The 13,325-nt window shown below is 33.7% G+C and overlaps 2 protein-coding genes and 1 pseudogene across 3 annotated transcripts; 1 reads left to right on the top strand and 2 right to left on the bottom strand.

The window, feature by feature from the left end:
* Positions 1–79: 79 nt before the first annotated feature.
* Positions 80–1,278, bottom strand: LOC101257833 (ATP synthase gamma chain, chloroplastic-like). The gene has a single exon (XM_004251415.5). The coding sequence runs from the start codon at positions 1,276–1,278 to the stop codon at positions 229–231; it is 1,050 nt and encodes a 349-aa protein (XP_004251463.1). The 3' UTR covers positions 80–228.
* Positions 1,279–1,342: 64 nt separating this feature from the next.
* LOC101257536 (AUGMIN subunit 4) lies at positions 1,343–7,855 on the top strand. The gene is made up of 13 exons (XM_004251414.5): positions 1,343–2,331; positions 2,421–2,468; positions 2,540–2,665; positions 3,021–3,353; positions 3,578–3,677; positions 4,163–4,208; positions 4,958–5,051; positions 5,189–5,260; positions 5,439–5,497; positions 6,577–6,645; positions 6,724–6,775; positions 7,455–7,532; positions 7,627–7,855. Exons 1-13 carry the CDS (start codon positions 2,203–2,205, stop codon positions 7,702–7,704), a joined length of 1,284 nt encoding a protein of 427 aa, XP_004251462.1. The 5' UTR covers positions 1,343–2,202; the 3' UTR covers positions 7,705–7,855.
* Positions 7,856–8,449: 594 nt separating this feature from the next.
* LOC101257238 (calcium-dependent protein kinase 2-like) lies at positions 8,450–11,487 on the bottom strand (annotated as a pseudogene). Its single transcript, XR_183300.5, has 8 exons — positions 10,480–11,487; positions 10,065–10,208; positions 9,846–9,998; positions 9,642–9,755; positions 9,357–9,524; positions 9,144–9,271; positions 8,974–9,073; positions 8,450–8,895 (listed from the first exon to the last, which is right to left on the bottom strand). The product of XR_183300.5 is annotated as a calcium-dependent protein kinase 2-like (transcript).
* Positions 11,488–13,325: the final 1,838 nt, after the last annotated feature.

The raw sequence follows: 13,325 nt of genomic DNA, 5'->3' as shown, positions 1-13,325 counted from the left end.
TGTACAGCATGATTATACTTGGACTCACTTCTTACATCCTTCTTCTAAAAAACAAATTATAAAAATATGGGATACTGAATAACCAATGGGAAAAAAAATCATAAATTTTTTTATTCATACATACACACATATAGAAAGAGATGATCTCTCCCTTTAAGACAGATTGGAACAAGGGATTATCAACTTAAAGCAATGGTTTTCTTAAACATCCTACAGAAATTTCAGCATCTATGTAATTAGTGCATCTGCTCCAGCAACAATTTCCAATATCTCACCTGTGATCTTCGCCTGCCTTTCCCGATTATAAGCAATAGAAAGGTTCCTCCTCAACTCAACAGCATTATCCGTTGCACTAGTCATTGCATTCATCCTAGCTGCAACCTCACTTGCAAATGACTCTTGAAGTGCCCTTAAAATCTGGCTATTCAAATATAATGGCATCAATGCATCAAGAATCTGAGCAGGATCTTGCTCATACTCTAAATTACGCAAAAATTCCCCCTTTTTCACCCTCAAATCCCTCACCACACTCAGTTTACCTTCCTTACTAGTCAACCTAAAAAACTCATCTTCATCAAAAAACTCCTCTCCTCTTAATGGGAGCAAAGTATGAATCACCGGATCAGATTTAATCAACGAAACAAATTTAGTGTACAAAAGCTCTACTTTATCAACTTGTTCACTAATAAACAAAGAAAAAACATCATCAGCTATAACCTGAGCCTCTTTAGCAGTCGGAAAACTCTCAAATCTATCAACAACAAATCTATCAACATTCCGAAAATAAGCATTACTCTTCTTACCAACACTAATCAAAGTATACCCAATTCCAAGACTCGTCAATTCCGCCATCCGGCTCTCTGCTTTCTTAAAAATCCCATTGTTAAAACCACCACAAAGACCTCTTTCACCTCCAATAACAACAAGGCCAACTTTCTTTACCGGTCTTATTTCTGTCAACGGTATATCTACCTCTTCAAACTGAAGCTGTTGGGTGATGTTGTACAACATATCAACAAGGGTTTCAGCAAAGGGTCGAGTACTGATGACTGCTTCTTGTGCTCGACGAATCTTAGCGGCTGCGACTAGTTTCATTGCTTCTGTAACTTTTTGGGTTTTGTTGATTGTGTCGATTCTTCCTCGTAGTTCACGAATACCACACTGAATTGAACGAAGGGGAAGTTGCAGGGATCGGAAACTAGGGTTTCTATTGGTTAGTTTAGGATCACAAATGGGAAAGTTGACGACATGACAAGTGAAAGAGAGTGAAGAAGCCATTGATTACAGACGACACACTGGAGAAATATACCCTACTTTAATTTGTAATTAGATGAGTTTTACTACTCCCTATTTAGTTGTCCTTCCATTTGACCATAAATTTTTCAAATTATTTTACAAATAATTTTTTTCATATAATTTATTATTTATTTGACAAATATTTCAAATTTTTAATATTAATTTTTAAGATTTGAGCCAAATCTCATTATTTGGAATTCTTTTTAAAATTAAAATTTTATTTCAAACTTTTATTTTTTATAAAAACGCCCTCTGTAATAGTTATTTGCATTATATTACATAATTCTTTTTACGTAAACACCAAAATAATAATATTCTATATTTAGTGAAAATTAAATAATGATATGATTGTTAATCATAAATTAGTAGAATCTACATTGTTTTATTGAATTTCTCACTTACAATTCCTTTTGTGAAAAATTCCTATATTTGAGGCAATAGAATGGATGTTCTTTGGCCAATTCTCTTTCACAGATTGTTTGTCGCACGTTTTGGTTTATTATAATTGTTTGTATTGATTTAGACAAATTATCTACTGAATTATTTACATTTTGTAGCAATTAGTTTGAGAAATACTTGAATTAGTTGCTGATGGCTGACAACGTTTATTCATTCAATTTTTGCATCAATTCTCCTTTCGTACTATTAAAGTTGATATTTTTACTAAATCTGCATTTTAAATAACTATGTTTGAGTATAACGGAAATATTTATTAGTAATACTATATTAATCCTAAAAATTAAAGAAGAAATAAAAAAATTATCCCTACCATTAATTTTTAATTTTGTTATGTTAGAAAAAACCAAAAATACTTTACTTTTAACAAAGTAAAAAACTCAAATAATATTTGAAGAATCAAAATCCAAGTCCAAAAAATTCAGTGATTTGAATTGAATCGCCGGAGAAATGGGAAGAGGTTTGGGTTCGCAAAACTTGCCGGCGGACGTCGCTCAGCTGATCGATCAGTTAGACCGCCATTGTTTAGCCCCTGATGGATCTCTCATCTCCAAATCCGCTCACTACGATCTCCAACTTGTATTTTCTAATCTCTCTACAATGCTTATTATTTGATCGTTAAGGTAAACCAAACACTCAAAAAAATGATTTATTTTTGGGCATTGCAGGCGAGAGAAGAGATGTCAAAGGAGAGACAACGATACTTGGAATCTTTGGTAGGATTTCTATTTTTGGGTTAACATTTTCATTTTTTTCCTGATTGCCTTTGTCTGGATAAACCTTATAGGCAATATACATTGAAGCAACTGCGATGGTAGAGGATTACCAGCAGGCCATTTCTGTGGCTAATCTTGGTGGTATGAGAGATGTCCAGGGTTTATACTCTCAATTGGGCTTGAAAAACCCTCCTCAGGTTCCACTTTTTTTCAGTTTATTCGATTTTATGGATGCTGTTTGGGTAAAAGGATTCTCTTTTTAGTTCACTGACATTACAGGCCTGCCTTGGGTATACGTATTTTGTGCACGATTTTTTACTAAAAGATTGCACGTACCGTCTAGTGCATGCTTATGCACACCCGTATAGATTGTGTACTGATAAACAAATTGATTATCAATAGATGAGAATGAATGATAAGTTTAAGGTGTTATGCATTGTACATTTTTTAGGCTCTGACGATAGAGTTCTGCAGACAAGTTTTTTTTTTTTTGGTTCATTGTTCAAATTGTTTTAAGTTTTCTGGGTGATTTTGGCTCTGGAATGACTTCAGGTTTATGAGGCTCTTGAGCATAGGATGGTTGTTGCAGAAGCAGCACAGAGATTGAGGCTTCCTCTTATCTCCAAAGACGGTGAGATTCACGAGGAGGAAATTGAAAAGTGGAGTACAATGTCAAGAAGTTCTTTTGATAGCACAAGCACCAGCATTACATTAAGCTCGAGCTCAAACTCAGCTTATCAAACCAATGCATCTGCAATTGGAGCTGTTCCTACTATTAGTACAACTGATTCAACAGAACCAGATGTTGGTGGTGTTCCCAATCGGTTCCTTGGAATTACACCTGCATATTTATGGCAAACTCAACTACATCAGATGTCATCAGTGGTATAATATACCTATTTGATTGACGTGATAACCTCATGGTCTTGTGGGGAAATCTTTTCTGTTTTCCAATTAATCTTCAATGAAAGTGTTGTAGTTGTCTTTTATTTGTGTACATTTATCGATGCTTTGATTGCTTGTTACCTACAAACGTGGAATCGCTATTCATCTGGTTATCAAGTGTTAGTTCTACACGCCCATAGATGCTTATATGTCTGCTATTGTAGGACGTGGCAGAATACCAGAGATTACTTTCACGGGAGATTGGTGGCCGGTTAGATGCTAAATGTGATAAGTTAGCTGATGCAGTTGCTATTGATGACATTGGTGAGTTTAAGTTGCTAATTTGTCTTCCTTTATCTTCCCTTGGTGCTTGGCCTTTCAATATGTTTGTTGGTTGCCGAATTTCTACTTGTTTTCCTCTTAAACAAAACCAGCGTTTATAAATAAGACCTGGACATCTATGTCAGTTTTATAATTAGCCCCTATATACATATTATTATTTGAATGGGTATAATATGTAGTCAATTTGATTGTAATGTTTCAAATTGTGGTGCAAATAGGAAAAATCTACTGCTGAGGTGCATAAGTTCTAGATTTACTTGTTATCCATTTACACAAAACTGTGCCCCATTGCTCCTCAGGGATTTCTTGGTTATAGTTTTTTCTTGATTTACTCATGTCAGTGTATTCTTCAGAGGCTGGTTGAGTAGTTCTCTTACTATTTAAGTAACAGAACTTTTAGAAGTTGTTGTTCTCATATCAAGATTTCTGTAAGAATACAAGTATATAACCTTACCTTGATTCTACAGATATATCTGCTGCCAGTCAAAATTCAGCTGCCAGACTTCCAGAGAGGTCTCTCCCTCTGAACTTATGTTTCTAAATTTATGATTTATCTGAATCATTTATAAAACAGGTTGTGCATGTTATTTAGCTTGTTAATTTCAAAAGAATATTCCTCCTAGTTCCATGAAAGAAAAGACTCTACATTGGATTTACATAAAGAATAAATCATTTGGTAAAAAAGAAAATTTGTATTCTGAAGAATGGATTGACTTGTCATGTTGTTCAATATTCCATTACCATGTATTACAGTTCCTCCCCCCCAGGAGGTGATCTAGCGGTTGAAGAGTTGGAGTATGGAGTAACAACCATAGGGACCAAGGTTGAATGTAGCAGAGGTGGTTATAGATGAACTCCTTCCCATCAATTTATGTTTTGGTCGGAAGTGTTAACCTGTACCTGCGTAGTAGGTAACAAACAAGCAATGCTAGTGTAGTAGTGGCCTAGTTGGTGTATCTGCAATTTGGCCTGGACACCATTTAACATAAAATGATAAAGTGAGATTAATCATATACTCCCTCCATTTCAATTTTGTTTGTCTTAGTTTCACTCGGTACGAAGTAAAAAAAAAAAGAGTTTTGAATGTTGTAGCTTTAAACTAAAGATGTTGGGTATAAAGAGTTGTTAAATATAGAAAGAAACATTCTTTTTGAGTCGGTAAAAAGGAAAGTAAGACAAACAAATTAAAATGGGAACATTAATAATATTCTTGATAGCTTTTTAGATATAGGGGGCAGAACTTCTAATCCATGATGTAACAGGGTGAAGTTGATCACTGAGGAGATTGAAAGAGAAGAAGAAGCATGGCGCGAGGATTTATATTCATCTAACAGAAAATTTGCAGAATACTATAATGTAAGAACTCTGTTTTGCATCACATTTGTCTACCTATTTCTTATTTTCGGCCTTTCCATTCTAAGGTACTTCCACAGATTTGATTAAGACTCATGTTACTTGAGAAAATATTTGACTTCATATGTTGCCTATCTAAGGTCTTGGAGCAGATCCTTGGTGTTCTTATTAAGCTTGTCAAAGATATAAAGTTGGACCATCAACATAAATATGTAAGTTTACCATTCTGCTATTGTTACTTTTGTCCAAATTAAGGCATTCTCATTCTGATTTCTCTAATTTACTATGATAGACACTTCACTTGTTTTGGATACAATTGACACTGCTGATGGTCTTTTGCTCTTTCGGATAGATGTTTATTCTTTCTATAATTTGTGGATGCATTAATAGGATGAACTACAAAAGACGTGGCTGTGCAAAAGATGTGAGACCATGAGGGCAAAATTAAGGTATGACATTCATGATTCTTGTTCTGGTTCGTTGTATTAACTTGTGCCTTGTGTTTTTTTATTTATTGGGCTTGAAGGGATTTGGAAAGTCGAATGTCGAATAACTTCTTTTATTCATTTGTGTGAACATTGTATGGCTATTGATTTTTCACAAGGGTTCTCTTTCTTTTCTTTGATTATTGTGGGGTTGAGATTGGGTGCAAAGCTCAGTCAAGTATTGCTTTCTCTGCCTTATTATGATGGTCTTGTCAATTGCCCAGTGCCTACTATGAAGGTAGTGATCTTGCACTTCAGTGGTTGAAGTCCTGGTTGCAGTTTGTGTCATTTTATTTCTTTTATCTATCGGAAGCACCTTGTTTATTATCCCTTGGAGGGTTTGAATTTTCTCATCTAGGGGTCCAAGGCGGTATAGGTACTACTTATATGTCATGATCTTTTCGAACTAGTGTGTTCTATTGGTTTTCTTCTTTTCATACAGAAGGATATAATTCCTAGAGAAATCTCACATAGTAGTGTATTGCTTTCAATGAGAGTATATTCTCTCGCTTTCATGTGAAATCCGCAGAAATTTGTTCAGCATAATAGGGTCACCATCAACTTCAATAGATTTTCTTATATCCTGTTATTCTCTCACTAAAGAACAGGATCTCTTGCTTTGAGACTTATGTCTTGGAAATACTAATATTATGATCTTATTCTCAAAAAAAAAGAGTAAATACTATGGTTATGGTCATCAAGTGTAACAGCTTCCATGATTTTCTATTTTTCACCAAATTTCTGGAACGTACTCTCCTATTTCAGACTTGTGCATCAAAAAGCACTTCACAAAATTAAGTTGAAATTTCTTGAAAAATTTCACTTGGTAATGTTAAGTTCAATGAGAGTAGTCTCTTAAAAACCCTAGAAATTAATTAGCATTTCCAGTTTTATAATCAACTTTAATAGCACTTTACATCCTGTTATTCTGTTAAATAAAGAACACAATGTCTAAGATCTTGCTTCTATACTTGTGCCTTTGTTATACTTGTGTCACGGTAATCAAGTTTTAACAGCTCCTGACACATCCTTTTCTTTAGCAGAGTTCTGGAACATGTTCTCCTACTTGATACTTATACCCCAGAAACTATTCCCGCCCTTCACAAAATAAGGTAAAGAAACATGACTTAAGAAATCCTTATTGTGTTTCCGATGTTGAAGAACGTATACTCAGTTTACCATCATCACAGGAAGTATTTGATTGAAGCAACAGAAGAAGCATCACTTGCATATGAGAAAGCGGTACACTTTCTTATACTAATTTATCCTCTTTTTTTTTGATTTGATGGATCATCTTCATATGTACTACATTTCCATGATTTAATTACACTTGTTCCGTGGACTCTGACACCTCATTTGGGAGAATCAACGAATCTTGATCAGTCAGATTATATAACAGTATCTAGCCGTGTAGTGGTAATAAGAGGACAAGTGGATTAGGCACATGTCACAACTTTGAACCTTGCTAGATAAATATCTGATATTTAAGTGGAGAAGGGTAGAGGGACGGGCCCATTATCCATTGAGCTTCGAACCATGTGCCAACTAGTCACTATCACGAGATTTGTTATTTGTTAAAAAAAATCTGTTAAATGCAGTTGGAAGATAGCCTGATATCATGTATTGATCTTCACAAAAATGCCTCAATTCAGATTGTTGATTGGCAGTTTTCATTTTCCATGTAAATTATGTCATTAAATTGGAGTTCACTAAAATAGGATCTCTTTCCTGCATATTTTTGCTTGTCCTCACTATTTCGTTTGCCAAAAGTAGCCAAATACTTGAGAAATCACTGTGGGTCTCTATTTTTCTGGTTTGGTGTTGAATAAGGATGAAATCATAGCTTTGCCTTCAAACTAGTTTATTAATCAGTCTGACGTTGTTGGGCATGGCTTTTGATCCTAACTGTGAAATATGTTAGGCGTCCCGTCTTCGTGAGTATCAAGGCGTTGATCCTCATTTTGACGAAATTGCTAGGCAGTACCATGACATTGTAAAGGTAAAGTAAAGTTCATGCGAGTTTTGTTAAATTATTGTAGTTTATTACTTTTGTTTTTTCGGAGACAAGCTAACTTTGACTCGTATCCAAGCAGAAATTGGAGAGCATGCAGTGGACCATTAACCAAGTTGAAATGGACTTGAATCCTTTGCCTGCTCACTCCAGCACCTAAGCCATCTCTCTTCATATTCTTCACAAAGGTTCATGTAATATCCATATGTAGTTATGGTTGTTTCTAATTATTTATTTTTTTCAACACACTACTTTAAACAACCTCATAATCGCTGCCATTTATACAATCTATTTTGAGCTTCAGAACTAAAGTTGTTTACTTGAAGTTGAAGAAAACTTCAGTTACAAGATTCATAACTGAAATTGGATATTTAACGAACTCAAAGATGCATATACCCTTAGTTGTAGTAAGGCGTACAATTCTGCATGCCTTATAAATAGGTGTGGTCTTGAAAGAAAAGAAAAGACTGAATCATAACACCTTTTCTTATATGACAGAATATAAAAACACACACCATTCACAGTGAAAATCAAGCAAAAATGATAACCGAGTTCAATGTGCTTCATGCGAAAGTGGAACACAGGGGTCAGCACAAACATATGTAGCGCAAGACACATTTTGCCATGGTCCAATGAGTTGTCGTGGGACAGCTTGTAAACTGTGACAACTGGTTTGATCTTAGCTTCAAGAGGAGAACCATCTTTATGTATAGTTACTTAAGCATCGTTTGATAGGTTTTTAGGGGATTAGTCACAAATACCTCCAGAGATACACCATAACTAAACTAAGGTCTTATTACTCTGAATTCACAAGTCACACCCAAGAAAGAGTAAAAACAAACACTCAACACAATGAATAAGACTAGATATCAAATGGCGTGACTTGATTATGAGGAGAGGCACAATAAACAAAATGTGGGTGAAAGATGTTCCACAGTTTCTTTTTACAAGAGATGTTTATTTTACATATAAAAACACTTGAAAATAACACAAGATATATTTACAAGGTCATTTGTTTCTCTATTCAAATAGTAAAGAGTTTATGTTCTTCACTCATTTCCTCTGTGCTCTTTGTGGAATAGAAAAAACTAATGAGTAGACAATTCAACATAGTGAGAAAAAGAACAGAAACAGGAATCACCAATTTACAGGGAGAAGTTAAAAGCTCCAACTAGTTCAGGTTGTTCATGTACTTGATGTCTGTCATATCATATGGGCAGTCCATGATGCAAACGTTGAAGAATCACTACCTCCAACGACTAGGAGATTCGTGTTATTAGAAGAGCTTGCCTGGTTGTTTAGCTCCACTTGTCATCATTGTACAAAATTCCTTATAGTTGATTCTTCCATCCTGTAAATTTTACAGAATCAATACGTGTTAAGATAGGTTTGACAGTTTTTGGAATGATTTAAGAGTGACCAAACTCACATTATCAGCGTCCACTTCAGATATTATTTCCCTTATACTAGCTGGATCACCTATTCCATGCTCTTCCATAGATGTTTCGAGTTCATCTCTTGTAATGAACCTGCATTATACAAAAGAAAACACCACTGATTTAACAATTCCACACTGCTGCATTTGCACAATGGACTTACCCGCTACCATCTTTATCGAAATACTGAAATGCTTTGTATAGATTTTCATCTCTTTCTAGTCTATGTTTATGCATGGTGGCAGTGATAAACTCAATATAGTCGATCGAGCCATTTCCATCCACATCAGCCTGAAGTTGACAAGATATATTTAGTTATTTCATGGTGTACACCATTTGAACAACAAAGTGAACAGTTGATGTGTCTCGGCCTTACAGCTTCCATCAATTGCTTTACTTCCGCCTCTGTGAGCTTTGATCCAAGTCTGGCCAATCCGCTGTTCAATTCTTCATAAGTGATTGTTCCACTATTATCAGTGTCAATGTTATGGAACATTGATTTGAGCCCCTGAATTTCATCTGCTGAGAGATTCTCAGCAATGACCTGATACTTAAACCATAGCTCAATGGTAGTTCCAGTGTTAATGAATAAAATGGAAGATTGATATACATATAGTTAGTTGTATTGAGTTAGAGCAAAGAAATCAGAGTCACATGTTACCTTTAAAGCAAGTCTTGAGTTTGTTCATAGCTCTGAATTGCTTCATTCTTGAGAGGACAGCATTATCTAATGGTTTATCTGATGCTACTCCACCTACCTTGAGCCAAGGATGATCTATCATCATCAGGCAAATCAAAAGATGAAGTAAGTAGTAGAAAGGAGTAAATTGTTTGAAAAGCAATAGTAGCTACTAACTCAGCGTACCAAGAACTTGAGCAGCAGAAATACGTTGCTTTGGGTCTTTATTGAGCATCTTTCGGACCAGGTCCTTGGCACTAGTTGTGATAGAGGGCCAAGGTTGACTTTCAAAGTCAATGTCTTCTTTTAATATGGCATCAAATATACCTCTCTCGGTTTCTGCATTTATATATATAACAATAAACACAACTGGTCCTGGATAATTATGATGCACTTAGACTTTACCTGCCCAAAACGGAGGCACACCACTAAGTAGTATATACAACATAACACCTGCACTCCAAACATCAATTTCCTTGCCATAACTCTTACGCAACACTTCTGGGGCAACATAGTAAGCACTCCCAACAATATCCTTGTACACCTTACCTGCACAAAACCCAAACAAAGTAAAAAGAAATCTTTAGATTGGATTAGCAGGCTGGCATATGATACAATTAATTACTTCTGATATGTAGATAGCAGACAAAAATATGGAATGATTTCATTAGAACTCATCCCAAAGCTGCTATATACAACAACATATCCATTATAGTTCCATAAGTGGGGGTAGAGTTTATACAAACAAACCCTTGACAAAGACATAGCAGCAACAACAGCAGGATAGTAAAATATAATTATTAATGAAGAGTTAGTTAACCTTCTTCAATGAACATAGACAGCCCAAAATCTGTTGCCTTCAAAGCAGCATTTTCACTCGTCTGACAAGAGAAAGTTCTCAGGCGGCAAACATGTACAACATTAACAATAGCTCTACACATTGATGCAGCAGCTCTTTCAGTGTAATGACCCTTAGCTATGATCCTATCAAATAACTCTCCACCAGCACACAACTCCATAACAAGACACACTGAATTCTTATCCTCATAAGCACCTTTAAATGCAACTATATTTGGTTGTCCACTCAAATGCTGCATAATCTGAATCTCTCTTCTCATATCAGCTTTATCAGATTTAGTAACAAGTTTCTTCTTTGATATTGACTTACAAGCATATTGATGACCACTTGATATTTCAGTACAAAGAAATGTAACCCCAAATTGACCTCTACCCAATTCTTTACCTAGTGTATAGTGTGCCTTAACATCTTCAAATGCCTTGCCCAAAATGGTTTCTACTGGTTTACGACTTGCTTGAGTTCTCATGGGTGATTGAGTTTCTGGGCCTGCTGATTTAGTATACTGAATTTGAGTTTGATGGGTTCCATGATGATGCCCCCTACCCCCATCACTCCCACCTGATCTATGATGCGCACTAGACTTGTACTCTGTTGGTTTACTTTTGCTCAAACAAATACCCATTTATCTCAGCAGATCCAGAAATCAAGAAAACAACAACCCCAGATGGAGATTCAAGAAAAATTAGAATCTAAAAGTTAAAGACACCATATAAGTGATACACAAAAAGATTGGATTTTTATTCTAAAAAAAGAAACACTTTTTAAGGAATTATTCAAGATTCTATATTGGAATTGTTAATATATCTAAAATTGTCCCCTAATGAGTTGGATTGAATCTTATGGGGAAAGTTAACAACACTGAAACATTGGTCAGCATAAACAGTGTATAACCACTGACAAAGGTACTAAAAAAGAGGAGAAAAGAAGAGATTTCTTTGGGAAGGATAATTTTTTTGAGGTTGGTTGTTACAACCCATAATTATAAAACTTGATTCGCGGACTAAATTATTCATAATTACAGTTATGAATTGAACAGAATAAAATGTTTTAAGATTAAATTTAATTTATTGATTTGATTTACGTTATAGTTTATCTCAAAATTAATCCTAAGATATCTCAATATATCCCGTCATTTGGTAGAATATACTAAATTATATATAACTAATAGTACATATATTAATTATACACAATATTAACATATTCAATATTATTTTTACACATTTTACCGAAATGAACCTAAGCCTTACTCTTTCTATTCAAATTTATATGATTTATTTTTCTTTTTAGTTGGTCCTACAAATGATATACTTTTACATTAAGTAATATTTGCTCTTAATAAAATGATCTATAGTTACAATAATTTTTATGATTCATTTTAAATCATAAATTTTAATAGTCTTTATTTTTTTAAAACGGTATATTAAATCACATAAAATGAAGCTGAAGGGTAATAATTAGCTTTAATTTTTTTAAAACTGTATATTAAATCACATATAATGAAGCTGAAGGGTAATAATTAGCTTTAATTTTTTTAAAACTGTATATTATTCTTTTATAGAATGACAAGTTTTGTAGTAGGTATGGCTGGAGCTGTCTTTGTGGGGCTAATTCTGCACTAGGTGGATGTACATAGTTTATTCATTAATCATTTTTAATCCTTTCTTGAACACTTGTACATTTCTGCTATAATAAAAGTAAATATATGTTTACATAATAGGTGAACTAAACTTAACAATACTCCATTATTATTATTTCTGTTACAACAATATTCTATTAAGAGTAATAACATTTACACACACTAGAATATTTATAGAGTAAGTTTTTATTAGGGGTAGAGTCACATATCTTATTAAGAAAAAATTGAAAACATAAAAATAAGCAACGGAACTAAGAAAATATATTCTTACTATAAATTTTTAAAATTTAATCAAAGTTATTGAGTTTGCTTGAATTGTTTCATTCGTGATCGTTTAGAAAGCAACCAACAAAAGAAAAACAAGAAGATATTATGATATATTAAGAGGGCCCCAGCACAAAAAAAGAGAACCAATTTGAATTGAGTGTGATAAGACCCTATATAAGAACACGTTGTACATGTTAAGATTTGTGTATGTCATATGAGTACCAGAATAAGGTCACACACACAACTAATTTTATTACGTACAATTTATATGATAATATTTTTCTAAAAGAAAGAATATGTTAATATTTCACTAAATTTACTCATATATTTTATTGGAATAATGATAAGTATTCTTAAATGATGTGTGTCTAAAGCAGCCACACAAACTCAAACGCAACAACAGACAAGAAAGTAGCCCTAAGGTTAAGTCGTATCTAACATAAAGGTCATTATTTATAAAATAAAAGTCTCAATATATAACATTGTCATTTTATGTCATATTTAACATTTGATTGTTATTTTATAACAAGAACATATTTTTACTTTGTTAATTCAAAATATATAATTTATTATTTCATAAAAAAAATATTTAAGTACAAATAAACTCGATACTAAAACAATAATCACCTTTGTCTGTGGGCTGATAATGAAAAGTGAAACATCAAGTTTAGGCCCAAGAATTCATCTTGAATACTGTTTGTTATTGTATTATATTGTATTTGATATTATTAATAATTGTGGGTGTTCAATTTCTTTAACATTTACTAATAAAAAAGTTTCTTTCTAAAAGCTTACTAATACTTTTATAATGTTGTTGATAAAGGATATACAAAAATTAAAAAGTGGAAAACAAAAAGAAATATAAGCAAAATTTCAGCTGAAAAAGAAGTCAAGAAGTTTTTGT

The sequence above is a fragment of the Solanum lycopersicum genome, chromosome 12, assembly GCF_036512215.1.
Source record: "Solanum lycopersicum chromosome 12, SLM_r2.1".
NCBI classification, from domain to species: Eukaryota; Viridiplantae; Streptophyta; class Magnoliopsida; order Solanales; family Solanaceae; genus Solanum; species Solanum lycopersicum.
The sequence above is the reverse complement of the archived record's forward strand: the minus strand, read 5'-3'. Positions and strand labels throughout refer to the sequence as shown.